Source organism: Neodiprion fabricii, chromosome 1 (genome assembly GCF_021155785.1).
Source record: "Neodiprion fabricii isolate iyNeoFabr1 chromosome 1, iyNeoFabr1.1, whole genome shotgun sequence".
Classification (NCBI taxonomy): domain Eukaryota; kingdom Metazoa; phylum Arthropoda; class Insecta; order Hymenoptera; family Diprionidae; genus Neodiprion; species Neodiprion fabricii.
Window position 1 is genome coordinate 2,814,522 of NC_060239.1, and position 25,491 is coordinate 2,840,012.

Sequence of the window (25,491 nt, forward strand, 5' to 3'; positions counted from 1 at the left end):
CGAGAAAAAAGAATTGCGTTGGATGCTCGTCACGGCGCCGCCGAGCTGGCGAGTCGCCTCGAACGTCTCGGATCTTACCGCCTGTCCTCTTGCTCGCTTCGCAACTTCCATTATGTATTATTTCAAACTCAGACGAGGAGTTAGTCGGTTGGTTCGATTTGCATCTCGGAACGCGCAGAGGAAGGAGGGAAAGGCCGCCGGAGAGGGTTGTTAACGTTTTTTAGTTCGCGAACGGTAATATATGTGTATGGTAGTTACTCTAATTTAACCTTTGCGTGCTTCTTCCATTTTTTTTTTTTTTTTTTTCATAAATATGTTTCGAACGCCGTTATGTTCAGGCAGGTGTTTACCTGGAAGTTTCTTTTATAACGGCCGTCCGATGGCAAGGAGATAAAGTTTAGGTACCCAAACATCGTAAAAAATGGTCAGTCCCCCGGTCTGCTGTTAGTGTTCGGTATACTACGGCATCGACTCGGGCCGCGTGTCATCGGGGTGTTTACGACTTTGACTCTTTTAGAGAAAGTCAGGCAAGTTCCAGCACTCGTTCTGCGATTATGTCAATGCAGAGTAGGTGAATTTTCGAAAAGGGTTCATCGTCCAGTCGTCGTAACAACGGATCGAAACTTTTTCAAGGAATTTTCCGAAACTTTCTTTCCCCCCTTCTGGAACCCCATCCAGTCACTCTCTCTCTCTCTCTCTCTCTCTCTCTCTCTCTCTCTCTCTCTCTCTCTCTCTCTCTCCTTCGTTCTCTTTTCTTTTTTAGCTTTCCTTTTTTCCCTTGATATTTTTTTACTGCTCCTCAACCCCTGCAATAAACCGCCCATCCGGAATTACCCTTTTGTTAGAAGATAGAAAGAGCGAGGGAGAGCGGAAAAAAAGAGACTCTCTTCGGTCTCCTCGTACCCCCAAGAAGGGTGGACACCAGTTGAGAAATGGGAAAAGTTGAGGCGCTATACCGCGTAAGTGGAAATTCGAACCGCACGAGGCTTTCCTTTTTCTTAACTTTTTAACATTTTCCCTCTCTCTCTCTCTCTCTCTCTCTCTCTCTCTCTCTCTCTCTCTCTCTCTCTCGTTCTTTCCGTTACCGTCTCCCCTTTTCCGTTCCAAGTTTCGTCATGGCTCAACCCGGGTATAGACCCAGATCGTGCCTGACCGCGTCTCGTACATTGGAGGAGGTACACGTCGTGGCCGCACCGTAGCCTTCGCGGGAAGAGCAAAGTAGAAAAGGGAAAGAAGGTAAAAAGAACATGAGGAAACGAAAGTAACGAGTGAACAGAAAGGAAAAAACTACTCGATACAGATCTCTCTCCCACCCCCTATTTCTACGTATATTACCGAGGGCCGGGGAGAGTTGACCGTATCCAAAGATTTTGTTATTTGATAAATGAAAGGTCGTAAACAAGAAGTATCTCTCCTGAGAAAGGTAATTAGCGGTACGCGATGTAAAATACTATATATTCGTGTTCGTTACACAAGTTGATTGCTGTGTTTCGCTCATACCTTACACAGCTTGCCCACGCCGAAGGCACCGATGTTACAAGCTTGTGTTCAAACGAAATAAAAATTTTTAATGAATTAAGTTTGCGTCAGATCCTTGGAATCGATTCGTGGCCAGGTTGAGAAACTGCCTCGTGACTCGTAAACACGTCGGGCTGTGCCTGCCTCTGCTGTAACCCACACAACAGCTCGGAAAGGTGGTCTGGCTCCGTTCGTAGCGTATCGCGAGTTTTCGATCCGAAGTAATTACGAAGCGGGGCAAAGTAAGAGAGAAGAAAAAAGGAGAAAGGGAAATAAAAATAAAGGCTCGAAAGGGTGAAGAATGCGCGAATGTTGCGGCATAGCAGCGTAGGCCGTGATTCGAGGGAGGCGTTCACTCCGTATTCGCGTCTTTATACCAGTTCCTCATTTCTCTGTTACAGGCCCGAACGGGTGTCCGCGACGCAGAGGGCGACAGACCTACACGCGGTTCCAGACGCTGGAGCTCGAGAAGGAGTTCCACTTCAACCACTACCTGACGAGGAGGCGGCGGATCGAGATCGCGCACGCGCTCTGTCTCACCGAGAGGCAGATAAAGATATGGTTTCAGAATCGGCGAATGAAGCTGAAGAAGGAGCTGCGAGCCGTGAAGGAGATAAACGAACAGGCGAGGCGCGAGCGGGAGGAACAGGACAGGATGAAGCAGCAGCAGCAGGAGAAGCAGGCGAAAATGCAGCAGGAACAGCAGAACGCCCTTCAGCATCAGCAGCACCACGTCACCGGCCTCGACAAGGCCCAGAGCGACCTCCTCAAGGCGGTCAGCAAGGTACCGACATAGAACGAGATCGCGACTGAGACACCGAACGCCGCCCCGAGTCTGCAGCGAGAGTTATTATCATTTTATCGTTTTCACACGTACGACGCACGCGAATAGCCGCGCTTGCGTCGCGCGTACGTTACACGCGTTACATTGCGGGGAATGCCGCGTCTGGCCGACTGCGAGCATCCATCATCCCACATCAACTGCGGCGACGACGACGGCAACGACTATAAGACGACGATTATGATAACGAGTGAAACCTTACACCCACAACTACGTACTTACCTGGCCGGTCCCGAATTACTAACAGCACCGTGCGCGAAAGTAGCGCGCGTGTTTGTCTATTTGAAGGGCCGCCGGAGCCTGACTGATATTCCTTGTAGAATGTAGAATTTTGTTGAAATCGGCAGAGACGCGCGGCGAATTATTGAGGATTGACGAGAAATCGGGATCTAGGGAAGAAGAGGAATAAAAATATATATATATGAAGGAACGGAGTGCCGAGTTACGCGAGGACGCTCGTTGCAATCGCACCTACGGCGAACGCGAAGTGGAACTGTACAACATGTACCAGTAAGTGGTGAGGCCGAGTGCGTTGCGAGGTATTTTTTATCGTACCTCCGAATAATATACCTAATATTATATAGGGTGCGTGCAGTATCAATTGTGTTGTGTTTATGCGTTATGTTATACGTATGTCGGGATGTATTCCGCACCCAAGCGAATACCCCATGTTAATTGTTAATGCGCAAACGCAACAATACGCAATCACACACGGACGCAGGCGTGGAAGATGTGCACAGCTTGCGACTCGAAGTAAGTGCACAATGTCCACTGTATTTCGTCCCTAAGCTACATATACATATAATATATATATATGTATGTAATAATTCGCTGACTCGAGTCGAAGTAATATAATTATTTATGTTACACACGTATACACATATTAATGTGTGCAACGTTTGTCGCGCGGTGTGCAGCGTTAGAAAAAGGGCCATTATTACGCGATATTCGAAGAAGATCGTGTTTTTTTCTAATTTTTATTATTATTTCTTTTCTAGTTTTTGTTTTTTTTTTGTTTTTTTTTTCTTAATTTTATTTTTATTATTATTATTTTTTTTTTTTTACACCTCACTCGTGTTTTTCATGTTAAAACGATACGTGTTGTCTGTATATTTCCATTGATATACATATTATTATTTCTTGGTTGTTTTCTAATTATTATAGTGCATATAAATTAATTAGATCGTTTCGTAAAATCGGTACCTTTATATATTACTATTATATTCTATACATATATGTTTATGTATATAATGTATGTATACATATAACATATACAATCACGTGCAATTGAAATTAAGTTGTGTTTGTCTTCGGAGTTTAATTCGTTAATGTATAAAAATCTTATCCGCGTGCTGGCGAGTCGATCGTGTAACAATATGCTGGAACAATTTTTTACTTCACACGGTGTGATGCTGTTTGATTTTTGACACAACAAACGTCGAGTGTCGGACGATCGTCGAGATGAGGTAACAATTTTTCTCGGCATAGGTATTTTTTTTTTCAATGCAATGATAGAAATATTTCATTCTCCTACGTACTGCGTAAAATGCTCACAATCGGTATGTTGAACGTTGATTTGAATTACAAGTACTTCTAAATTCCAACAGCGTGCACAATTTTGTTTCTTCTTTTTTGGTGTATTAGGTAAAATGTTCATCTTCTCTTTTCTCGGGAATCAGACGTTTACGTGTGTATGAAAATGCATAAATAATGTGTCGGAAATTTATATCATATAATTAATAGAATCCCAAAAATTCTTTGACGCTTCAAGTCAAACCACCATGCGCAGCGTGGCGTTATTTGTCATGTTAATTTTGTGTCCATAATATTATCGAGAATTTTACTGTGTTCAAGTTGAAACGCGTTCAAGTTTTTCTCTATTATTTAATCTATACGAACGATCACGTGTAATCCTATTATCGTCTCGTTCTAATTATTATGTTTTTTTTTTTATTTTTTTTATTTTTCGTTTTCTGGTTTATACCAATTTTGTACAGCATTTTTTTTCCACCCTGAACAAGACTATGATATACATACGCATTTCACGCAGAAATTTGAGACATAATTCAACGCGTCTAACGCAGCCACCTAACGAAGGTGTGCCGTGCGTACACGAAAACTAACCGGACGAGTATTTCACTCTAATTAGTACATTAAATACGTAATTTGGTGTCAGGGTAGACCTTTCCGTAGATATGAAATCTAATATTCGTATTAACTATACGTAGTAGTTGTAAAACACAATACACGCGAAGAGAAAAAAACCACACACACACACACACATTTCGAATTATATTATATATAGGTATATATTATTATACGTACACACAGACGCATATACAATCGCTACATAAATTATTATCATTTTATTTTATCCACCCTCCTCGTTCATACGTAATTACAACACATAAATATATCGATCAGATCATTTTGGATTCTATCGTTCGTACAAGGAACCACATCACGAGTTGCCCTCGAGTTTCAAATTAAATAAAAATAATCATTCCCCTCCGCGGTGACGATCGGACGAATTGTATAATCACGGTGAGATTGCGTAAATTGTATAAGAAACTGCTGAGAGGAAACAAACAAAAAACAAAAAAAAAAAAAAATTAATTAACAAACAGAACGAAGATTGATGATAACGGTACTTAATTAGAAACTTATGAAACTTATTTTACATATGTGTAATATTACAAATCGTATGATATGAGAAACGAAGCGTTCCCTTGTGAGCATTAGAATCTGAAACACGCTGACTAGTGAATAGTAGTTTTATTCTGCGAGGCGAACCACAGGTTATAAATATTATTAAAGATGATTATTATTATTATTATTGTTCTTTAATTATGTCATCATTAATGCATACATGCTATGTATCATAAATTTATTGTATCGTGCTCTGAAGTTAGTATTCGTTATAAGACTAGAATAGGTGGAGTGATAATTACTGTTACGTAAATACATTATACAATACATATAGTTCAAAATGAAAAAGTATAGATAAAAAAAAAAAAAAAAACGGAAGAATAGGAGGAAAACTTACAGAGCAGATCTGAATAGACGTCCCAACTCAACGCGCAAACATAACCGTAACTATTATTATATACACACATACACATGCATATATATTATATATATATATATATATATATTAGACATATTGCTAATTTAATGATAATGATAATAATAAGAAGAAGGATAAGAAAAACAAAGCGACTAATAATATCCGTACGATAAAAAATATAATCTACGGTTGACAAACAGTAGCCCACGTAATTATATTATAACGACTAGCGTACCGTTCACTCGTACTCGATCTAATCAAGTTGTACATTTTAAAAATGGTGAAATTTGTCTAATCGATTAATAGCTTGAAACCGGTATAATTAACTACAAACATCAATTCACATAAAGTCATGTATAATCTTTTGAACGTAATCTAACGATGAGAATGGAACAACTGTCACAGAGCTGATATCGGAACATGGAAATTCGAAAGATCCAAAGAATAATTAAAAACAAGATCAAGTAAACGAGAAAGAAAGAAGACGGAAATTAATCAAACGAAAATAATTAAAGCTATTATATGCCTATACATATTGTATAATATAGATATGTTATTATTGTGTAAAAAGAAGAAAAACAAAACTACTCCATCTAATTATTATATACGAACATATAATAATCGTATATCCGTTCCGTTCCGAGCGTAATATTCTCAGTTTCGAAGACGCATTTGAAAAATGTTAAGTAAATGTTTAAATGAAACAAAAAAGGAAGAAATAAATAAATTCAAAAAACAAAAACAAACAAAACGCTAAAAATTACCGCGTTTAAACGTCAAAAAGAGTGTGATCAACTGCGCCTGATAAACACGTTATAACCGGCAGATGTATACGGCAAAACGATACGTTACAAGTTTAAGTATTGTACTAAAAAGAAAAGAAAAAGAAAGGAAATTGTGTATTTGTAGAAAGCTTTCTCTCTCTCTCACTCTCTCTCTCTCTCTCTCTCTCTCTCTTTCTCTCTCTCTCTCTCTATATATATATATATATATATTGATATTATATATATATATATATATCAGTAACGAACCTATTATTGCTAGTTACGTTTGATGTTATATTGTCGTTAATAATTAGTCTGCCACGTATTATTATTACTATTATTATTATTATTGTCATTATAATTATTATTATTATCATTATTATTATTGATATTATTATCATTAATTGTTGTAGCTGCTCTGCGACAATGGAGCAGGCAACTTATAAATCATCACTACTTATATCATGCGCACAGCTTATTATTATTATTATTATTATTATTATCATTATTATCATTATTATTATATCACTATTACTGTCATTATTATCGTAATCAAACTTAGCAGCGAGTTATAAAAATTTGTACAGATGAAACAATTGCGATGTTAAAAATTAAGCAAGACATTTTTTAGGCCTGCTTTCTGTATTATAGTACCTTATACATTTTACATGCCATGTTATACATGATAAATAGATACATACATTCATACATTATACATATACGCGCAGAAATACGTACACAAATCAATATGCGATGCGTTAAACGTACATATATTTATACACGGAGAAAATATCTTGACACGTATACTTAGATGTAAACCTTGTAATAAAATCTTTTATTATGCGATGAAACACGTGCCGCGGGGCTTGACGAAAATGCGCAACGATTGTTGGCAAGTTAGACGTTTCGTTTACACACGTGGCGATTTTTCATCTTCAAATATTATACATCTTACACAGTGCGCGGCGCCGTCCATCTTCTAGTTTTTTCTCATCCTAGATTTCCAGATTATTCTTAGTTGACGTATATGAGAGAAATTTTGTCTAATTTGAACGGTTATATTAATGGCTAGTAGACAAGCAGCGCGCGTAAATTCATATCATTGTTGCACGGTCGTGAAACGTTTGCAAAAAGATTCATCTGGCCGCGTAAAAAGAGATATAGGACACACACACGCACAGATATAGGACGACACTTGACGCAAACACGCAATCACGCGTACGGTGAATAATTAAATTACCTATACGTATAATAAACTTACCAATATTATAATATAAATGTAGTATAAATATCGAAATTCACCGGTGTATGTATATACAAATATTTGGTTATAACTTGAGGTGTACGATATGCATATTTATGTATACATACCTTATATAATATAGTAGTACAACTTATGCCCAACTTGCCAAACTTGCGAATTTAGTTTTCCGAACTCGTCGATGTAACGAACAATATGTATCGAGCATCGTGAGATGCATAACTTCTCGTATCCGAATTAAGGGGCGGTGTATAATGTGCAGGTAGAGAAAAATTATTAATTACGGATTACCGGTGTAAAATTGATGAAATGAGGCGAGGGGGATTGTGTGTGTGCGTGAGTGAAAAGAAAGGAAAAAGAAATATCGTAACGAGAAATAGAAATGAGGCGGAGAAAACAGAGTGCGGCTCAAGCGACGGATGTGATTGCAACTATACACGCATGCGTACATACGTACATATATATATGTATATATATATGTATGCGTTGAGTATAAATTGAGGGGTTGCGACGTGTGACTGAGAGGATTAAATGATTATTGAACGAATGAACGCGTATGCGTGCAGCGTAGATGTCGAAGCGTACTATATTATACATATAATACATAAATTAGTGACTAAATAATAATAAAAGTATGGAAGTAAATACTTGAAAAAAATTGATTAAGTATATAAGTATAAATGAATAAACGAACTAAAATTTAATTTTCCTCTAGTAGGAATTACGTATAAATAACGTATAATAATAATAATATTATTATAATATTCTAGTAGCCGAATCCGTCTCACGGAACACTCAACGATCAAGTTGAAATTGTTTGTTATTTAATCTTCTTTACTAGATTATTGTTTATTTATGAACTGTTTATTCTACGCGTATATTACATAATTTTTTTTTTTGGTAAAAATTGTTTGTTTGTTTGTTGTTTTTTTTTTTATTTTTCTATTCTTCTTTTTCTGATTTGTTGACACGCGTGAAAGCGAGCTAGGCTGATAATTTTGTTATACGTAATTAATTACATGATATTCTGTTATACGAGTGATCGCCTGTTATTTTTATTATTAATTTTTTTTTTTTTTTTTATCTATCTCTATTACTTTTCATTTAATGGGATCTCAAACAAAACGTTACAAACGTATATATTGAAAACGAAAAAAAGTGTAAAACGTTGACGAATATTCAGAATATCCGGCATAAACTTGTTTTCGTTCATAAGCAGCAATAAACCTAAATTCTAACGCTGACGAGCACTTTGGAAAGATGCAATTTTGTTAAATTTTCGTTACCTCGATTGATAGTAATATTATTCATCATTTTCTTTCATTCCTTGTTTGTAAAACAAATAAAACGTAAATTTGTGATAACACGGTATAATAAAAAAAAGAAGAAGGAGACGGTAAAATATCAAAAAGTTTTAAAGCGGTTTTTTCACAATTTTATTTATCGTCTTCTCGAAACGTTACACATTTCACGAGTACACGCATTACTTGTCGCAAGAATTTACCCCAGGTATATTTTCTTCGTAATAATATTGAACGTTTTCGCCACTTACATTCACGAACTACCGACTGACCGCCCGGTGGTAACATAATTACTTTTCTCGACGCGCATAAAATAGCTATATTACTGACCGTAAGTGCAGGCTTTACTGCCGAGGCAGACCATGAAGTCAGTTTCGTCTACTTGGACGTGGTGCGTACCTGCACCGACTACCGGTTCTTCACGTGGTGGATAAACTTTACGCGTTTACTTCTCTGCATTTTTTTTTACTTTATTTATTCTTTATTATTTGTTTTTAAAATTATTTTCAACGTATTACCGAACTAATCGTCATAATAATAATGAACGAATTTTGACGAATGGTAATTCAACCCCGGTGATGTATAAAAATGTTTAACCTGAGCAAGTTTTTCGCTTTTTCATCCTACAAACCACGTCAAATTACGCAATTTTCAACGGTATCCATGTAAAGTTGAACGCGTCAGGTATCTCGGGTCATTTAATGGGTCGTAAAAGAAAATTTATTCAGCTGCGATCAGGTTCGTAATTTACGTAATTTGTATATGCAGTTATCGAATTGATATTCGAAAATTAACGGACGGACGGGAAATCGATATTACATGTTACAATACAGTCGTTACTGAAACGGATTTTGCATTTTCACGTATGATACCTGAAAAAAGACAAGCTCTATAATATTTGACCGGCACGCGTGTTTTATTTACTCAACCCCGCGTGCAACATCGTCTCTCGGTAAATGTACTCGTGCGCGTCCTTGTTCGCTGGTTAAAGTAAGAGTAAAATTAAAATATGAAATATAAATAAACACAATGAGTAAATTATGATTATAAAAATTGCCGTGCTATGTGTTGTATCGCTGTATACTAAATGGATATTCCCGTGTACTACTTCCTATAATTCTCGGTGTAAATATTAACATTAATTAATTCATACAAATATACATATAATAACACGCCCTGCAGTAAGTGAGAATTTAGTCTCAAGAACGTGTAATATTTCGCTGCAGAAACTGTCCCTCGTCCCCATCCCCTAAGATTATCGCAAAACCTATACAAACACCTAATTAATGTAAGGCTAGTATTACCACATATGCGATAAGAATGCGTAGCTGTCCTAAAATAACATTAGTAATAATAATGATGACGATGATGATGATGATGATGATGATGAAGAAAGAGAAGAAAAAAGAAAATAAATAAATAAAAATCCTACACAATATGTTAAGTAACGAAAACTAAAAGTAACGAGGTAAATCTCACGTCTGTACCGACTATTAAACAAACCCAAACAAAACAAAGGAAAATTCAAAAAAAAAAAAAACGAACAAAAACTTGAAAAAAAAAAAAAAAAACAATGAACATAAGGATATAATAAGTAAAATAAAATGAAATGAAATAATAAATTAACTAGTAACATTATAACGCTGACGAAGGCAAGACTTACAAAATGATAACGTCGATGCGACAGCAATGATTTAACGATTATCATTTGATGAGGATATAATGCGACGATATATAATTAATGATATCGATGAATAATCCGTTGACAATGAATGTAAATGTATCCATTTTCGAAACTTGATGTAGAATTATACTCATAAGCTATATCTATAATATACAAACGAAATAAAAACCATAATATAGTAAATATCTTTGACCATCATATATCATTCACGTTTTATAACCGTATACCGGTTTAACAACGAAAAGCGGGCTGCGAACAACTTCGAACTTCCCGCAACCACCGTGCAATTAGTGCGTTAGATAAACGCGACTTATTAAATTTACCCATAATAATTTTCGCAACAGAGTATATGGAAAGTATTTGCAATAGCTGCAACTTGTTATTTTTTATTCTGTAATCTGCTCGGAGCTGTAATACCCAACTTGAACCGATTGACGGGTATATCGTAAAATATCTCTAATTTTAACCAGCGGTGTTTATGCCTTTACGTAGGCATATCCATCATGGTACGGGGATAGAAAATTTTCTATAGCAATAATTACAGGTATAACGTGAAAAAAAAAAAAAAAAAACGGCTCTGAACTTGTTCTTAACAGTGTAGTTTTTTACGGCATTTAAAGTAATCGCGTCCTCAGCAAGATATAATCAATTTTGTATCGAACGCCATTTTCCAATCAGAAATCTTTTACTACGGTAAAAAAAAAAAGTTTTTTCAATAATTCTGCGACATACGTCATGCGACACGAACGGAATTGAAACGGAGTTCACTGCTCGCAAGTTTTTTTTTGCATTATATTATAAAGATCCGTGAGAGGAAAAATTACGTTTGATTGGCACGTTGAAACGATTTGGTGGCACTCGATACGTAAAAGGTGTATTTATAAATATGAATTAGAAGAAACTAAAAACGACTTCCGTGTATAGTTACGGGAATAAAAGCCCCGTTGACGAACTGAGTGAAGCGAAAAGCCATTTGCCATTCCAACTTTTCACTCCAATCAAAAATAATGGGGCACGCTTTTACATCCCAGCAGGGACTCGTTTGCCTCTTCGAGAGGTTTCGTGCCGAATACCCGCGTTCCCCTTTCAACGTTTATTATCTCATCATATATAAAAGAAAGGAAAAAAAAAATTGCATTCGCGTGTTCTCGGCGCATGATCGTCGTTATATTGGCGTGTACATTTGCAGAAAAGTTTTACGGTAATATCTTTACCGTGACGAAATTGTTCGAGAAACAAATTGAGAGTAACGAGTCGATGCTTCCGGTCTATTTATCCCCGTTACATTCCGCGTTCAAATAATTGAGATCTAAATTATCCACCGTAGATTTCTTAGTTGTTTATATATAATTCTCTTCTCTCTCCTTTTTTTATTTTCCTCCATAGGTAGGAAGCTAGAGATTTACGCGTTCGCATGATTTACTCCAGTAGGTATAACCTAATCATCATCGTTAATACGAGCTGTTCGAAAATTCCCAAGAAACAAAGCCACCGTTCCGAGTTCGCAAAGGTAGGTGCATACCCAACTCTTCTATGCGCGAAAAAAAATTATGAAACGCGCGGATTTTTCGTCGATCGTAATTCAATTATACGGGAGAAAAATATTTTCCCTACGACGCGACGTACGTCGGGGAAAGGGAAAAGGGACGGGAAAGAGCGTCTTTGGAAGACGGTCATTGCCGATCGCGGAGTAGTCACATTCCCGTCGGAGTGATGTTCACCCTTTTTTTTCCGCTCCTCGTAGCGTCCACCCTCGCGATCTCGAATTCCCGCCACTTTTACGCTCCGAGGGGCGGAAAATTGAAATGGAAACATTGAGCGGCCGCGTATGGCTGCTGATATTTCCGAATAACCGTTCCGGGCAATGTATAGAGAACCTGACCCGAGGGTTCTTCCTCCCCTTCTTCGGCCTATTTGCAGCAATTGCCGACGGATCAGCGGCCAGTTTTTACCCCAATCGTGTGCTCAAAGGCGATGCCGCTTACGGCTAGATGCCACAGTCCGCTTGCAAGGATGGCTCTGGAGTAATGGAGCTTGCAGCGGGGAGAGATTACGTCGACACTTCGACGCGGCTTGGTTAGCGACGAGTTCACCGAACCGGTTCATCCTGCACGCTATGCATAAACTTGCAAGTTCGCATCGTAGTGCATGACTCGATTATATACCTACTCCTACAATTATTTCGAAGACCAACGGTTGACAGCGGGTGAGAACGCGGCGAATTATGTCTGATATTTGACGTATCGTGTCATTTTCCACGCAGGTTGACCGTGACAGGCTTCGAATTTCATCCGCGAAGATACGACGCCCGGTCAATGGCACTCGGTTTGTGTTTATGGCACAACTCGGATGGTACTGACCTACCGCAACCGGCCGGTCGTATAAACGATGAGTGGAATTTGTTAATCTGGCGGCATGCAGTGTGCATTCGGCGAGTGTTCGCGTGGCGTGAATGACAAGCTAATTATAGTTTGGAAAAAAGAGGGAGAGAGAGAGAGAGAGAAAGAAAAAAAAAAGTTACACTTTACAAGCACCAAGCGCAGCGTTGTAAACTATCATCAAATTGCGATATCGGATTTATTCATCGTGTGCATGAATTTTATTACAAGAGTTAGCTGCAGTGAATCGTGATTGCCGGGATATCTCATTGTAAGATCTACGTTCCCGCGTTCAAATGTCAATGTACATCAGAAGTGTGATCACTTGGATCAAGTAATGGTTGTAAGTATAATGTATCACGCGCATGACTGTCGCCGTCAGCTGCAGAGGCACACATTTACATACAATGCCCGCGGCGTTAAAGTCGCGATAAAACAACGCGGCAACGAGCTAGTGACACGAGATTTTGTCGTAGTTATTAAACCAACACCCCCCCTTTATAACAGCAAGCAGGGCAGCGGGATCGCAATGTCTTCTTCACGCCCGCCGAGACTCGGGGCAACGCTGCGAGTTATTCGTAAATCATGAAGCGACCCGTTGCAGGCCGTGAGTACGCGATGTCGGCCTAAAGATATATTGCAATAATTAACACGCCGATGGCATTGACGATAAAAAACCATGGCGAGCGTAAAGGGAAGGAAAAAAAGGAAATGAAAAACGGTACGAGAAAAAAGAGACGCTGATGTGGCGTGTCGAGAGGCAACTATACCGTCAGACAATCGCTAGGTGAGCTTGGCTCTCTATAATGTAGGGTAAGACGCACACCGAGGCAGTCACCGCAGTGTTAGGCGTCATGTCCGTGTGGCATGGAGTAGAAATCTCCTCGCGATAAGTCCGTTGCTTCGAATACAGGCGTGTATGCGCTTCGCGGTTATGCCGATGCACCATACAGCAGCATAAACAGATCATAACTGCCTCATATTGCTGTCACGACGAACAGGGGTGATGGTGGATAAGGATACATTGTTGGCTTGGAAGCCAATCGGTACCTTCCCTTACTCTTTTTGAAAATTTTACGCGCACGCATGCACCTACAGCTGGTATCCAATTAAGATCCAAAGCGTTGTGCGAGGACACGTGTCTGCGTGTGGGTATCGGTGTCCCTTATAACTCAATGTCAGTGAGCCAAGATGCGCACCGGCCAAAGTATACGACCATCCTTCGGATCCAAGGCTCAGCGAGTCGATCACTTCGTTTCGGTCGCTTGCACGGTATGGTTTCATTTTCTACTTCTCTCGGCTGGGACTTAAGTAGGTTCACCGCCAAGCCCCCAGTCTTCAGTATGTACCTAAACCCGCTGTTCTCTCGTTTTCTTGTTCCTTATCCTTTATGTCTCTTTCTTTATAACAGTGACCGTATCACCGTTCGTCGTTAAAATTCCGATGATGTGCCTATAAAGTGATGAACAAATTTCATCCCGAACTCCACTCCGCCTTTGCGTGGCGTTCAATCTGTGTGCAGCAACCCAATGCCATGTATACATACTTCAGAACCGAGTCTGATTTATGATTTCTTAAAGAGTGGCTGTCTCATAGCTGATTCGAGGAACCATTAAAATCTTTTCGAAAACAGCTGCGGACGATCAACTACGCGATTGAGTGAACCGTGATGGCCACGTTAGGTGTATGCAAATTATTAACTCTGTCTCTAGAGTCGGATGTGCCGACTTAACATAGATAATGCCTCAATCGTCTTGAGCCAGGAGCCTCGTACACAAGCTTACATACCTGCTCAATACCCGACTAGGTATATTTATCGCAAATCGGATATGTCGCTCGTTGCCTCGTCGAGGAAAGCACGCGATTTACGGATAGGTATAAGTACGAGGCGGACGGGTTTATGTACACGTATACCTACAACACCGGCAACACTCTGCGGTGCAAAACCGGTATATATCGGTTATTTGTTACGTGACCGATCGAGCCAGCCCTTTGGTAGTACATCCGCGTCGGGAAAACTCGTTTGTCAGTTATACAGACGTGCGTGCCCGCCGTTAGGAGAAATTAGAAATATCTCTAACGTCCGTCGTACTCGGCGATATCGGCACTTTACACCGCTCGATCTTCCGTGGATCGGGCTACCGCAAGCGATTAGAGTAAAAGGCGGCGGTGCTCGGCCAGCGTTTTGTTAACCGGTCATATCTCGAGGGTGAAGTGCCATGCGCGCGAAGCGTCACCCCAACGGCGCAATTGCCGTGGACCGAATAATGAAATCAATTAATTTATCTCCTCGGGGCGAGTCGACCAGTTTTGTGCGACCCCGTCGCCTCTTCGCCCCTAGCTGCGGCGGTAAAACGAGGGAGAATAATACATCGATTAAATAACCCGATTTCTAGACTGGTGATGCCGGCGTGGCATGAAGACACCGGAATAGCTGAGAGCTACAAGGGCAGGACGAGCTGGAACGGGTTGGGATGAGATGAAAGGAGAGGAGAGGAGAGGAGAGGAGACGGGTGGCCAGCTCGTGCAGGTAATATATGTATTTAATGTTACAAGAATGGCTACACGGACCGCTCCTAGGGCCAATGGCGGTCGGCCGACCCACCGTCAGCCTCTCAAACACTCTCACGGTGCCCTCCTGCCGGCTAAGGCCCCTCTTCCTTGGACTGCAGGAGTCGAGGGCCAGGCCGCGGCGCACCTTTCCCATGCGGAGAAAGAAGAACGGCCGCCTCGCCCACCCCTGAGCATCGCGAGCGCTCGCGGTGAGTTTATTTTTCTTTTTCTTTTCTTTCTTTTTTTCTCTCTCTCTCTTCTCTTGTTCTCCTCATCCTTTTTTCTCGAATGTATAGGCAACCTATACCTCCGCACACGCGGTGCGAAAGCCTTTTGTGCCCTCATACATCGGAAGATCAAGTTCTGGGCTGGTATATCGAAAATGGTCGGTCTCCGGGGTGCCGGTCGAGTCCACCTCTTCGACCGTGTATCTCAGTCCCATATTTTTTCTACGACTCCGTTACCCACCGCTTGAATATTCTATTCACCCCATTGTGAACCGGGCATTAGAAAAATCTCATACGAAACCCACCCTTTCGGTCATCGTTCATTTCCGAACAGACAAACTAACTTCCGTGCACCTATGTAACTACACACCACCCAGTCATTGGTATGCGTCAGTTCCGGTACTAGTACGTTGCGGTTACACAGATATCCAAGATGAAGATGGCTGACGATCATCGGAATCTGTTGGAATCTAAAACCATCGAATCGGCCAATATAAGCCAGATGTGTGATGTCGTCTGCTGGAAGTAGGTATCGACGCGTACGGACGGTTGATTTGAAAAATATGAAAATCACTGGAGTGAGCGACGAAGGAAAACATGGAACGCATGAATAATATTACAACGTTATGGTACCCAGTGACGGGTTTTAGAGTTTCTGGACGAGCTTGATACGTGCCTTTACCGTGCACCGAACTCTTTCATTTTTCCCGAAAACTCGAGTTCTGGATGTTCGGATTTCAACTTCCGAGAGATAGCTATTTCCCATGTATACATACGTATCGGAGAGAACGCGGTGCCAAGACTTTTGGCATAGCAGTGCTGCTGATTCAGCTGCACTGCCGATGCGCCGGCATCGGATGGATCTGAGGCGCATCGGGCTCCCGGATCGTTGTACTTTTCTACTACTTTTCCGGCGCTCGACTCGACCCGACCCCAGTTTTTCCACTTTTCCACTCTTTACGAGGGGAATTGAGAGCCGGCGTGTACGTAGTGCGGCCGGGTCGTCCTGGCTTCGGCCATCGGTTGCCATGGCGACTCTATGCACGGGTATGGGTGCCACGCTGGGTACGTTAACCAGCAGACAACACCACGGGCGGGTGTATCTTTGCTCGATGCTACGCGGCGAACGCGTCGAAACCCTGCTAGGTGGGCACGGGTGTGTAAGGTATAGGAAGGTAGGAAGGCACTGTGTTCACCTCGCTAGTTTTATTATACGAACCGAGAGAGAGATAGAGAGAGAGAGAGAGAGAAGACCGAGAAATTAAGCCTGGACCTGAAAATACCAACGCTCTCTGCAGCGCGTTTATGTAAATTAACGATTCCACTTACGAAATATACCCGCCCCGTCAGCTTTGCTGCAGTCGGGGTGCAGCATCGTGGGCATGTGCAGCCGCTGCGACGTGAAAAAATAAAGGATCTTGCATCGGGATCGGTTCGTCCCGATGAGGCCATCGTAATCTACGCGTTACCGCCTGCAGTGGACTGGGACAAGCTCTGTCCGAGATAGCGATCGTCCCGCAATTAGCCTTTTTTCGAGACGCTGGTCCTCGCTAAACGTCCCTTCCCAAATTCTCATCGACGGATCGTTCCTCCCTCGCGAAAGGCGCCCGTAACATCATCCGAAAATGCGTACCTCGCGGTTCTCGGGTCGGCTGCAGGTCTGGGGATCGCTCGCTGATCTCGACCTGAAAACCCGTCCAGGACGCCCCGCGACGCCTCCGCGGGCAGCCACCCCACACCCTGGCAATCCGAGGGCCGTGTAAGCGATGCGCGTAAAATATTAACGCGCGGGGAACGCGCCTCCACCATTCCACGCTCTTCTTCCCTTATTTATCGGTTTTTTGTCAGAGCCCTGCAGGGCTGGTTCGCGGGATTTTTTTTCTCTCCCTATATTTTGATTTGTTGATGCTGAACGCGGAAGCTGCTGGGGCGAAATTGTCGCCCCTTGTGCGTCTTCGCGATTCCATTTCACCTTGGTTCTAAAAAAATTCATGTTCAAAATTCGTGGATAATATTCAAGTATTGCAAAAAATTATTATTCGTAATATTTTATTCACATCTGTTACAATCTCTGGGATATCGATCTGCTTCGCACAGAATCTGTTATAAACAACCGAAATTATAAAGGTGAGTATCGATCTTCCTGCACACCGGAATTCTCCGCAGATTCAGGATAAAACGGTTTGCAAAAAAGGGTAAAGAAAGGAATCGATCGCGGATCTATCGGCCCCGGACGGAATTTATAATCTTTCCGTGGTATCTATCGGACCCGCGTATAGGCGTGTAGCGACGGTATCATCGAAGCACAAAATTATCGCGGTGAGGTTGAGATTAGGCGGAACTGGCTGCCTGCTTCGGGTCGCTATCGGGCTCATCCGTGCGGCGGCGGCCCTGCTTCGTGATCCGGGGGCACGAGGGGCGGCAGTGAGCGACTGCGAAGGGGTGGAAGGACCCGCAATTTATTCAGGATGCTCGGACCCACCCCCGTGCTACATCACAGCCCCTACAGGCAGCATCCCTAGTAGCCCTGGACACCTAGAACGCCCCGCAGATGGGGTGAAAGCGAGCCCAGGCCGCGTCTCTAACCCGCACCGAGCTTTCTCCTATTTCTCTCTTCGCGCAGCTTCCTTCCCTTCTCCCGGCACGGCCGGCTCTCTCGGCTTTAATTTTTCCGTCCGATCTCCCCCCCCACCCCGCGTTACCTCGCTTCGGTATCCGTATGGCATTCCGGAATAGAAATGCTCCCATAATCATTCATTCGGTCTTGTTGCGATCATATCTACAGCTCCTAGGCGCGCTCCCCTCGCTCGACTCCGTTCTAGCCGGTATATGTATACTTATTCCATATCTTTCAACTATGATGGAAATTCTTATGCAAATATCGAATCGCTTGTACGGGGGAGAGGGAAGGAAAAAGGGAAAGAAACGAACGAAAACACCAATATCCACTATGAAAAACGTGCGTGCACGTGCACACCTAGCTTCCTTTGTGTGGGTGTAGATACGCGCGGTGTAGGTACTAGAATTGATAAGCAAACATGCCCATAATACACGAGCTATAACGCGCTCAAGTGCTTATGTTCCCCATACCATTCGAGACGAATTTATTAAACAAAATCACGGGAGAAAAATGAAGAGTGATGAAACCGAATTTTAAAAATACGCATATACATCAAAATACACCGTCTTGAGGTCTGCACATAATCTTTTCGCACACATAGTATCATGTGCCAGATTTCTGTACACCTATAAATTACATTTTTTTTTTTTTTTTTTACTAGAAATTTTATTACTCAAGTTATTATTCATCAACCAGGCGATGTCAAATAACGCCTCGTTTCGTTTGTTTCTATAATGTAATAATTAATCAGTCGGTTAATTCGCTGAAGTTGAATCAATTTGGCTGTGGAAAATTTTAATTTCTTCGCCAGCAGACGTGTGATAGAAATGTTCTAATTGGTTTCTGTCATTGGTGTCACTGATTTTATTTCCCTCCTCTTTTTTCGACTGAGAAGAGTTTGAAAAATCATCACGACACGGCGGAACGTTATGCCGGCAGATGGAAAACAATGTCAAGAGGTTTTCCGTTCGATTTGGGAACGCTTAAGGGTGAATTTTGGTGGGTAGCGAATGGCTACAGACAATTTGCTTACCGTAGTCGGGAACGAGACCCGGGGTTACGATACAATGACGAGGAGTATACAAGAATGATTATGTAACGAGCTGGAGATAAGGTATACGCGTAGGCTCAGGGTGGTTTTCGGGCTTGCGGGGTCCCCGGGTTCTCCGGGCCGCCTTTAGCGAGCTTGACAAAGCTCTCGGCACGCAACGGAGCGGCCTGAGCTCGTGATTGTACGACGTTACGCGCCGAGTCGACCGTCGACGAGCGCCGTTGACACTCCTGACGAGGGGCGTCTGTCTTGTTGCTTTTTATTGCCGCAGATAACTGTCCCACAACACGCTGCCTGGTCCGCCTGCCTGCCTCGTTCTCCGACAGGCCACCCCTGTGGTCTTTTGATCTCGCGATGTCAAATACCTAGTCGTTGCACATATCCCGTATCAGGGAAACTCTTCGCGCTCGATTAGACGCGATTATATATCCTCTGATCCTCTGATTTTACGGCTACCCTGACCTTCGACGATGCAGTTCGATCGTCTGAGAGAAACGATGATTTCCAAATCGTGGTAAATCAATGTTTCGAACTTCTGCTCTTATTGTTATTTCTACAGGTGCCACGGATTTGAACCTGGTTCCATTTCACATACGTACACGATATTTGTAGATCGCGAGGATATAATTGTTCGCGCTATACAGTCGAACTCACCTTATCTCGATTTACCGTGTGAAACCAACCGCATGTTTATTCTGTAAACGGCATGTACAGCAGCTAACAATTAGGCCCGAACTCTGGTTACACGGAATTCAAATCGTGTGTAAAGATATTTTCGTTGTTATTTAAACGATGGAATAATGTATCGATACGAGTTTTATCGGATCGCACGGTTGCAACAGCAAAGCACGAGCACTCGGTGTTCGAAACTATTTTTATCTTGTACAGAGTCCCTTTGTTGCCTTGTATAATTCGATTCATTTTCAAAAGTGTTATAGGTGCACGAGCCGTCCGATCGGGAGTAGCAACGACCAATGGAAAAACTGCAGCTAGGACCTCATTATCCGAGACCTTTATGCACTCTGATTCATTGTAAATACGGCTCTTTGTCGGGGCCCCGAAAGCAGCTCCATAGATATCTCTTAATGAAGACAAGCCACCTTAATTACAGGCAGAAGTCAGTGAAACGGCGCCGTTGTATCTCCGTGGTTATAAAAAATGGTAATGGCGCGCAGGGGTTGAAGAAGGAAACTAATTTGACTATAATCCACTTATTCAACGCACAAAATCATCGTGTGCACGGTTTTTCTCTCATACCCTGGGCACTGAAATTATTCGACGCTACAGTTTTCGGTTCACCCCTGGCTTCGAAGGACCTCGGATCGAATCGGAGATAACGGCTGCCCGCACTCCATCTCCGAGACGAATCTTGACGAGAGGGTGACAAACGTGTCACCCAACTCGTAAAAATCGTCAGTAGAAACGTCAGTTTCGATAGGTATCAGGTTGCCATGCATTATACAGGGAATTGGTGCCCCGTACGACTGCGGCAAAAGGATTGCCCCAACAGCCCGCGACAGAAATTCCACGATGCAGACGGTGGAAATGAATTTGTTGGATAGGCATGTGGCCTGGCCGAGTATAAGTGCATGGCGCGCATTGTCCGCGGCAGGATGTTGTAGTCGAGACTCGACGGGCTTTTAGATGCCCCTCGGATAGCTCTGCAGCGGTTACTTATTACGCTCGGTTTACATCTTTATTTGCTTATCCTTTATCCCTAATTGTTTAATCACGTAATGTTTTCTTTTTAAAGACCTTCAAGACTGTTTTTCACGGCAACGCGCTTCTCAGTCCTGCTGAGATATGATGGACGGTAAGCGTATGGTTTCACTCAGGCAATTATTTCAAACATCCGGATTGATCCGCAACGGATAATGCCAACCGTAACACCTCGCTTTATTCGCAATATATTCGCCAATGTGCAGGTGCAGCGCTAGCTGTAAATAACGAAGTCTTCGCGAAACGTTCTCTCTCTTCTCTTTTCAAACTCCGCTGTTTTCGGTCGATGAAAGATCTCCCTTTACTAACACACCTTTCGTAGCGTTATAGGTACACGTATATTCGCGGATATCGTCGAACGTGAAAGTAGAAAGTCGGCCAAGCCGTTGGACACGCGGAGAATCACCTACCTACCGAGGTTTTACGCCCTTAGCTACTTTGAAAGGGCTGCTACGTCGTCGCCTGCATTTTCACTTTTTTACGGCACTCGGACAATCTTCTTCACTTTCTGACCGACCGCCGACGCGACGCCTTCGCAGCACTTTTTCCCCAAGACGTTCAAAGCGTGGAGGGTGCGTATAATACAGGAACCCAATAGTCGTACAGCTGGGTTAAACTTGCAGTGAACACGTATAAAAAGTGAGCGTATAATACAAAATTCACGCATTTGTCGGGCTATTTTTTATGCTGTAAAATTTTTACTCCTGATGCGCAGTGACATAATTAGCCGTAATCACGTTGCCGCAAAAAATCAGTATGCCGGGTTAATGCTGCCGCTTTCTTTACGATCACTTAGCGTCTGGTTTATCATCTTGACACGACGTTTCGTGCCCGGTAATAGGTGAGACAGAACTCGTCTCTCACTATCGTCTATAAAGTCCTCCTTGTTTGCATTCATTTTCCCAGAACACTTAACGGGTAGGTATACCTTGCATGCGCGTGTTGTTTGAATAAAGACTGTAGATATCTGCGAACTCCCGGCAGAGAAATCGATTTGCTATTTAGCAAACGAGGTGCATTTTCAGCCCACTTATCTGTCCCCAAAGTGCCGCATCGCCTATACAGTTTCGCGTTGCATCCTCTGATATTTGCGCGTTTTTTATGCTCCTTTTTTACTTCCTCCTCACTCGGTGAAACGAGATTGAAACAGTGATCGGATAACGCTTCGCCATTTGCTGACCTATCTACCCAGGCGCTTTACGACCTATTCGTCAACCCTTATTCTATGCGTTTCCGTCAATAACGCTGAATTAATAAACAGCATGGCCGATCGTTACTTTCGTAGGCAGTCAGTCACCGCGCGATGCACCTGCATTCTAAATTACATGCAATTTCGAGTGTCAACTCCGGCGAGTGGCGTCGTTTTCATCAATTTTTAATTACTTTGCGAGAGGTATACGCAACATCACGAGTAGACGCTATATTTTCCTGTTCGCTAGACGCGGTAAATTTTTTCCTTCTCTCCGAAAGTTATTCGGTTGAAAGGACCTATTTTCCCGTGATCAATGCCTTCATTAACCGCATCGCGCTCCTCGCCGATCCGACTAATCAATGAATAAATATACCGTATATTTCCGAGACCGAATGCGGGGATACCTTGGACAATTCTCGGACGTGACAACGAATCCAGGGTCCATTCATTATACGGATATTTCTGAATCGGTTCGAATCACCGCTGGCAAGCATGCTAGGAGGAAACGACCATCCGAGGTGTGAGTCACTCGTGTACCACGACCCACGCTTTGTCTCCAGCCGTGGTATTCGGTTCCAAAAACCAGAATTACAGCGTTGTCCAGGGTCAGCTAATTAGGTAAACGCTGTTGAGAATGTGTGTTCCTTTCAAGTTTCTTATACATCAGCTCGTGTTGCCCGTGTGTCGAGATTCCGCGGACATTAAGTTTATTCTGCAATATTGCAATGGCTCCTTTCAGTTTGCAGGCCCTTTATTTAGTGAATCGAACAAGCGATTCGTGGAAAAAGTACCTAATATATACCCTCGAGTCAATCGTCGATCGCAATTGTGGACTCAATATATTGCAAATATTCGAAATAGTGGTATTGGACAGGTTTATGAGCAGTTCGCGCAATTAGAACGACATGAAAATAGCCGTAAAAACGATTACGCAATATCGCAAATGGAGCCTTCATCTTGCAGCGCGGACGATTATCTCGGTTTAAAAATAAGTTAAAAGCGTGCTGAACACAGTTTGCTACGGGGAGCTGGTATACCGATACGCGTATACCTCGGTTAACGCACCCGGAGTCAAGGTTTGCCGTCCAAAAGCGCTCTGCTGCGGCAGTCGCGCGTTGCACTGGCTACAACCCATAAAATATAATAACGCGCAAACATGTAAATTGTCGGTGTGGTGCAGCCTGCCTGCAGTCACTGGGAGTGCGATGGTGGGCAGGTATAATTACGTACACACCTACCCGATGTATTCCTAGGTTGATTTTTGTGTTTCAGATATGCAGCCGGAGATAAATTTGCAAGGCGATGAACGAAAAACCGCCTTGATCTTATTCTGCCAAGTCGGATAACCGGGGGCGGATTTAATCGCACGCCGCGAGTGCACTTAAACTCACGGTCAACCTCGATTCTCCACGTATATATATATATTCAACCCCGCATCGCGGATAAAAGAAGAACGGATTTCACCCAATACAGGTTAGTTTCCGTGTCGAACCCCGGAGATAAGTTCTGTAAATTTTCGTTCACGTCGAGTTAGACATCTCGTTAATTTCCGTCTCGCGGTTCCTTGATTTGCGATAAGTCCTTCGGGTCCTAATAAGGACGATCGCTTGGAAGAAGGCCGGACTGCTGTGTCAGCTGTGAATCACCTGGCGTTATATATCTGACGTAGAATTAAAGGTGCGTGATACGAAGCGTAGGTGAAGGAGCAGCAGCAACGCCGATATCGGCGGGGTCGTAGCTCGGGCGATCGGAGAGCGCGTAATTACGAGGGAAGGGCGAGGAGAAAAGTGCTTTGAAAAACGACGTCCAGTGATCAACGTGTCGAAACAACGTCCGTCTGCCGAGATGTTGGCTTCGGAGTAAAAGCCCGACTGACGAGATTAGCTTAGCCTGCGTGCGATCGTTCCTCGCATGCAATTACCCGGTGCCTCCTACGCCCCGGCCTGATTTAATTACTCATAAATTTAATTTTCCCAGTTTTAATTTAGATCCTGAAATTGCTCCACCCCGGTGATGTTCTGCTGCAAGCACTGCATCGCGTTAAGCGCACGCCCGTTTCTATCTGGCGCTAATCTATGACTTCTTATATGTCTAGGAGAATTCATTAGCGGTATATCCGTTGCATTGTTCAGGTACGCGCCTTTCCCTCTATCGACACGTGCCAGGAATGGGCCCTGCGACTTCGACTGGTCCCTGCCCACGCAGTCGTTGTATGAATATAATGCCAACACACGCACGTCTTCGTTCTGGCCTCCAACCGATGCAGATGCTTGTACGCCGACGACGTCTATACGACGTTGTCACGACGTGAAAGTAATTGATTTTGAAGGGCATTAACGGATGCGTCGGTATGATCGCGGTATCGGTGGAGCTGTTAGGGAAGTTCTCTGATTAACGGGCTTGCGGTTACTCGCGAAAGATGCGTTATTTTTCTCCGAAGGAAAAAAAATTATCGCTACAACAATTTAGAGAAGTCTAATGTCCTGCTAATTGGTATTCACGCACCGTGTGCAGGTACCATTATTATACGCATACGACCCATAGAGCATCGTTATAATACCTAAAATTAGACGTCACCCAGTGAGGAGCGCATGCCTATCCGTTATTCATTCTCATTGCCTCATTAGCTACCTTCAAGTGTCTTTTCATACTCGATTATAGAGTCGAATATTGTACTGTCTAATTTTTAATGACGCATTAGACGTTCAGTTATCGGTTAATTCCGTTTCTCATTATCAAGCATCAATAACAAGTTGCGAGAGAGTACTTAACTTTTTATCACCATACGTACAATATTCTGTATAACCTTCGGCATATAATTCACTCTCTTACATTGCGAACGTTTGAACGTACAAGCTATTGAGAATCTTGGACGGAGGTACATGCTTTTAGCGTTGCTGAGACATGCTTGGAAACACTCAGATTTCAAGGTCGATTCACCATGCGATCACTCCGCAGTCTAATTGGGGTTTAAGGCTTTCAGCATTTCTAAACAGCGACAGTGCAAATCTACGACCTGTATAGCGACATATTTAACGGTAGGTAACGGGCTACACGAGTAAGGTATAAAGTGTTTAAACGTTCCTCGTCTCTGTCCGTTTGATTACGTAGGTACGTAAGACTTCACACTTTGTTGTAGGCGGCGTAGAGACGAGTGTGCCTGGCTAGTTGGTAAATCGATAGATACCATGCTGCCCCTTAGCATCGAGCAAGGCATGGGCTCAGGGTATAAGGTGGAGTATTATGGTACATACCCACCCTGCGAAGAAGTAGGTACGTTTTCTACATGGTGCGAGAGTACGGGATACAGGTACG

General features: G+C 42.6%; 1 protein-coding gene across 2 annotated transcripts in view; it reads left to right on the top strand.

Moving 5' to 3' along the window:
• Positions 1-2,774, top strand: part of LOC124188157 (homeobox protein abdominal-A homolog) — a 28,625-nt gene extending 25,851 nt beyond the window's left edge. For both annotated transcript variants that reach the window (XM_046580646.1, XM_046580655.1), the window contains exon 3: positions 1,920-2,774. In XM_046580646.1, coding sequence (XP_046436602.1) covers positions 1,920-2,314 — 395 coding nt within the window. In that variant the 3' untranslated portion in view covers positions 2,315-2,774. The remainder of the gene's footprint in view (positions 1-1,919) is intronic.
• The last annotated feature ends 22,717 nt before the right edge of the window (positions 2,775-25,491 follow it).